General features: G+C 54.0%; 1 protein-coding gene across 1 annotated transcript in view; it reads right to left on the reverse strand.

Moving 5' to 3' along the window:
- Positions 1-1,907: 1,907 nt before the first annotated feature.
- LOC127749271 (uncharacterized) overlaps positions 1,908-4,875 on the reverse strand; it is a 3,394-nt gene continuing 426 nt past the window's right edge. The window contains exons 2-3 of the mRNA XM_052266724.1: positions 2,576-2,786; positions 1,908-2,046 (exon numbers count right to left, since the gene is read on the reverse strand). Of these exons, the coding sequence (XP_052122684.1) occupies positions 1,908-2,046; positions 2,576-2,786 (350 nt within the window). The remainder of the gene's footprint in view (positions 2,047-2,575; positions 2,787-4,875) is intronic.

Here is a 4,875-nt window from a genome sequence, read left to right on the forward strand (position 1 = left end):
CCCGCACCAGTCCACCCCCCCCCCCTCACCCTAAACTCCTCTCCAGCCGTCCGGACCACGCTCCCTCTCCCGCCCCGCTGCTGTAACCGAATCACTGGGGATTCGATTTCGATGCCGGCGTACGACGTTTTTCCCTGTGTGGCCTGAATGCGGCCTGAATGGCAGTGTGTGTGTGTTTTGGGGGGGGGGGGGTTGCTGAGTGCAGAGAAAATAAGGCGCAAAGAAGAGAAAGTTAAGCCCGAGAAGTATACTAACAGCTACTAACAGGATCGCAGGGGTGTCCCCCGGGCCCACGCTCACGGACCTCCGGTGTTGCCGTTCAACACCGTGCATCACGGCAGCTGCATACCGCGCGGGCGTGCGAGAGAGTTATGTGGACCACCCAGCGTATGGGAGAATGATTGGACCTCAATCAGAGAGCAGTGGGACAGTTTCGGAAACAACTTTCCATTCTTGGACGCAGCCAGTAGCCGATTTATTTGCGGCGGTGTGTGTACTGACCCGCGCGCAGCCTGCACACAAGCCCCCCCCCTCCTCTCCACCTCTGCGCACTCACGCTCGAGGGGCCTAACCGACCATCATCAAGTAAAGCCCTCCATGACAAAGGGCGGCCGGGGCCGGGCCGGCGGCCAGTCGGCCAGTCAATGTGCGCGATCGCTACATCCCCCTCTCGCTCGCACCCTCTCTCTCGCTCTCGGCGTCTCTCTGTCTCTCTGTCTCTCTCTCTGTCTCTCTCTGTCTGTCTGTCTGTCTCTCTCTCTCTCTCTCTCTCACTCTCTCCCCCCCCCCCTCTCTCCGGGCCACTCAAACGCCCGCTGAATGTCCCACGCGGCACTCTCATTACACGTATGTTTCAGCCGTTCGGCTCATTGTCACAATGTACTCCACATCAGGGCCGGGCCGCTGCGGGGGACGAATCATTACTCACACGATCCTATTGAGTGTGTCGTCGACAAACAAGGCCACGCGTGTTTATTATTCCCTCGTAATAACTATTCGCGTCGGGGTGGGCGACATTATACGCGCGTCCCGCTCCACTCGCTGCTGCGGAAGATTTCAATTTCCCAGAAATAAAATTGAAGAAGAAACGTCCAAAATTTTTTTGATGACAGATTCATTAATTTTTTTAAGTAGGTGAAGAGCAATTAAATGTATTTGGATGAAGCAATATTTTTTCCGATTTTTTCTGGAAAAGTTACAAATTCCTCTATAAATTCGCGATCTTCGAGTTGCTACACCGCCCTGCGTCACGGAGTATCTGTGCTGTCCCCACCACGTCGCCACGCGTGTCCTCCTGTCCCAGTCCCCGTTTGCCGATCATATCGTATAGGGAACAAACAGAGCCAGCTACATGATGAAACAGCACGCCCCGCCCACGCTATTGCCGGCCAGCGCGCCGGTTACCCCGCCGGTCCTCCGCATTGATATGTTTTATTGTCGAGCTGGGGCCCGAGAGGCTCTAGGCGGCGGTAGCTCGGCTCCCCTGGAGGTCGCGCGGGGTCGTCCCCGTCCGGGGTCGGCCAGGGGGTCGCCGGCCACGATGATCGCGAGGTACACAATGAGGCTGATCCCCCGTCCCCGACCCGGGCAGTCCCCGTCCCCTTTGTCGTGTGCTCGCCTTCCAGCCCACCCCATCTCCGCGGAGGCAAGGGTGACCCGGGGGTAGTGCTTCACTATAAATTCAAACGTGCACCAAATTTTCTTCTGTTTTCTTGATTTTTAATTCTAATTTTCTTTGTTGTTTTCTTGTTATGATAGTTTTTTTTCTCTGATCTTTTCATTGTTTCTACCCAATTTTTCCTGTTTTCCCTGTTTTGATTATATTTGTTTTTTTTGTTGTTTTCCTGTTTTTGATTTTTTTTTTTAAATTTTTATCTGATGTTTTGAGGGTCACCGGTCCCGGTGTTTTACTCACCGTGGAAGCACCTGACGAGCTGCAGGTTGTCGATGGCCACGTGCCCCGTGCTGCGCGTCACGTTGGTCACCTCGATCACGATGCGGATGGTCTGCGCCACGCTCCCGATGGAGATGTTGTGCTGCTGCCACCTGTCGGAGACACAGGACAGTCAGGTAAACCGGGTCGTTTTTTTAAAAGGGACAATTCACTGGTAAACTCGGTGTAAAACTGCAAGTTGAAAACTTGCAAATGTTTGACTACGTGGAAATACACTTGCAAGTGTTAACACGAGTTGCAGCTCGGTGACTGTACACTTGTGCGGCTTATCAGTGTATGAAAAAACTTGCCCAGTGTGGCGGGATAACCAAAAGAAAGCAGGAAGCAACAAAAGAAACACACGCTCTACGTCCAGAAAGTAGTATTTGACAATGTTTCAATCAATGTGCAGCCTGCAGCTTTCACCTGCATAGCACTTCCAAAAAACAACTTAAACCGCGATATAGAGCATTTCTTCTCGTAGGTTATGGTGCTTTGTTTTGGTTCCCGCTACTCTCCGCTCCGCCCACACTGGGCAAGGTCTTCGTATTCGCCATATTATTCGTGGAAACGGGCGGCTTTTTCCCGAGCGTGTTGTTTTTATATTTCCCGCGAAAGGTGTGTGTGTGTTTATATACTCACGCGCTGCCCGTGTTGCTGACGTTGTGCGCCAGCTCCCACGGCACGGACGAGCCGTTGCTCTGCTGCGACTCGGCGAACACGGCGATGGAGCCGTTGGCCGTGTGCAGCGACAGCCGCAGCATGCACTGCTGCGCCGTGAACATGTAGGGCGGGCTGATGAGGTGCAGCGACTCGGACGAGTTGGGCTGCGCGTTCAGGAAGAGGAAGTGGCCTGCAAGAACAGAGGTTAGGTTCGGTTAAGTTGGGTTAGGTAAAGTTGAGTTAGAGGTTAGGTCAGGTCAAGTTCGGTTGAGTTCAAAATCCTATGCGTCGGGAGCATGGCGATGTGCAAGTCGACACTGTGAGTTTCTCACAAAGAACTGCTCTTCGTAACGTACAAAGGATTTAGAACCTTTGCAATACAAACAAATCCTTTGTAAAAAGATGCACGGTTTACACTGGCTACGATTGTCATTTATTGGATACGTTCTAGTTGAAAATCAGCCAATCAGTGGCCTCGAAAACCCACTAGAACGTATCCAATAAATGACAATCGTAGCCAGTATAAACCGTGCAAGGGCTCGGCTTTGTAATACGAAGAGCACGCGTCTGTTACACACTTGTGCTCTTTGTAATACGAAGAAAATCCGTTTGTAATATGGTGGTTCCAGATTCTTTGTTCGTTACAAACCCAAATTCTTTGTAGTATGAAGACCACTCTTTGCAAGGAACTATGAGTGGGGCAGAGGCAAGAGAGAAATGTGTGGAAAGAGATTCAGCTGGCAGCAGATGCCGCGCTCGCATACGTCGCCCGTTTGCGCGGGGAATTCAAATAAAAACGGCAATATCATGGTTTATTCCGCCAGCGGTCCCGGAAGGAGGTTAGAGTTTAGGCGCGATCGCGTTACTGTTGTCGACCTCACTTGACTCGCTCAAACCCCCTCCTGACCTGATATCGACGGACGCGGAGCAAAGGCAGGCTTCCACCCCTAATCCTAATCTGCTGGAGTGCAGCAGCAGGCTTGTTGGGGTGGGGCGGGGCAAGAGAGAGAGAGAGAGGGGGGGGGAGGGAAAAGACAAGCACGGCCGCGTTCGGGCTGCTATGGGAGTTGAGTTGCCGCTGCGCCTGCAGTCTTTTGCCGACACAGCCCCGTCGCCCCGCCCCGGCGACTGAGGAGAGGACTCCATCTCCGCGCTGCTCGCCCAGCACAGGCGGGGGGATGGCAGGAGAAGAGGGGGGAGGGGGAGGAGGGAGGCAAGGGGCCTAGGGGTGTCACACCAATCTGGCGGCCGCCGCCCCGCCGCCCGGCCTGCCACGCGGCGCCCATGGCCCTCTGATGTCTTTTGTCTTTGTAGAGTGCCCCGTGCCGGCCTCGCACTGCTTTGGTTTCGCCCCGGGCGGTGGCCGGAGGAGCAGGGAGCTGCTACCGCAGAACTGCGGAGGGAAATAAGAAGAAGGCGGGCGGGGGTGGTGCCTCCACGGCTGCTGCAGGGGCTATAGGAATCGTCCAGAACGCCAGAATTTCGATTCGTTATCGCACAATTATTGTGGGATCTCAGCGAATGCGGGACTCGGGGTAGGCAATCCCGCACTACACGCATGCGCTGCAGGCGAGATGCCTACCTGCCGGGCGCTATGAGAGCTTGCGAAAGGTGAACTAACTTGACAGGTTCGAAACGGCCAATGACGAACGCGTACGACCCGCGCCAGGGAGAGAACTGGGCATGGCACTAAGTTACTAGGCAGCTTGCAGCAAACCAGAACCAGAACCGCAGAGTCATCCCTTTTTAGCAGATGATACCTTAGGACACTTATGCACTTAACATAAGTATACAGGTAATGTTAAGATGTCAGCTACTTTTTTGTAAGTTCCTATTTTGTTAATGTTGTTTCACAGCACCCTACCCTTGCCTTCATAAGAGCGGCAACAACATGTTATCGATTTGCGCGCGCGAAAAATAAAGTAGACTGCAAGAATGTGATGATTATGCAAGTGTTGGGAGAGGCACATCGCATGGCCCTGCTGCTTATGCAGGCGTGTTCCTGATCTCGGAGCCTCCGCCGGGCGGGCGGCGGGGGCAGCAGACTCAGACTCTACACAGCACGAGGCTATCCCCTCCTCCCCCGCCCCGGAGCCATTGCTGGGCGGACGGGTGAAACAAGGGCGTAACTTAGTGTGGAGGCCCCGCGGTCGGCTCCACGGCGGAGGTACACTGTCCGTACCGAGAGCAGCCGTTAACTAAATATATACGTACTCGTGCGGCGTATAATTTCTCCCCCCCTCTCCTCTCTCTCTCTCTCTCTCTCTCTCTCTCTCTCT

The sequence above is a fragment of the Frankliniella occidentalis genome, unplaced genomic scaffold, assembly GCF_000697945.3.
Source record: "Frankliniella occidentalis isolate FOCC.00 unplaced genomic scaffold, Focc_3.1 Scaffold3, whole genome shotgun sequence".
Lineage (NCBI taxonomy): Eukaryota > Metazoa > Arthropoda > Insecta > Thysanoptera > Thripidae > Frankliniella > Frankliniella occidentalis.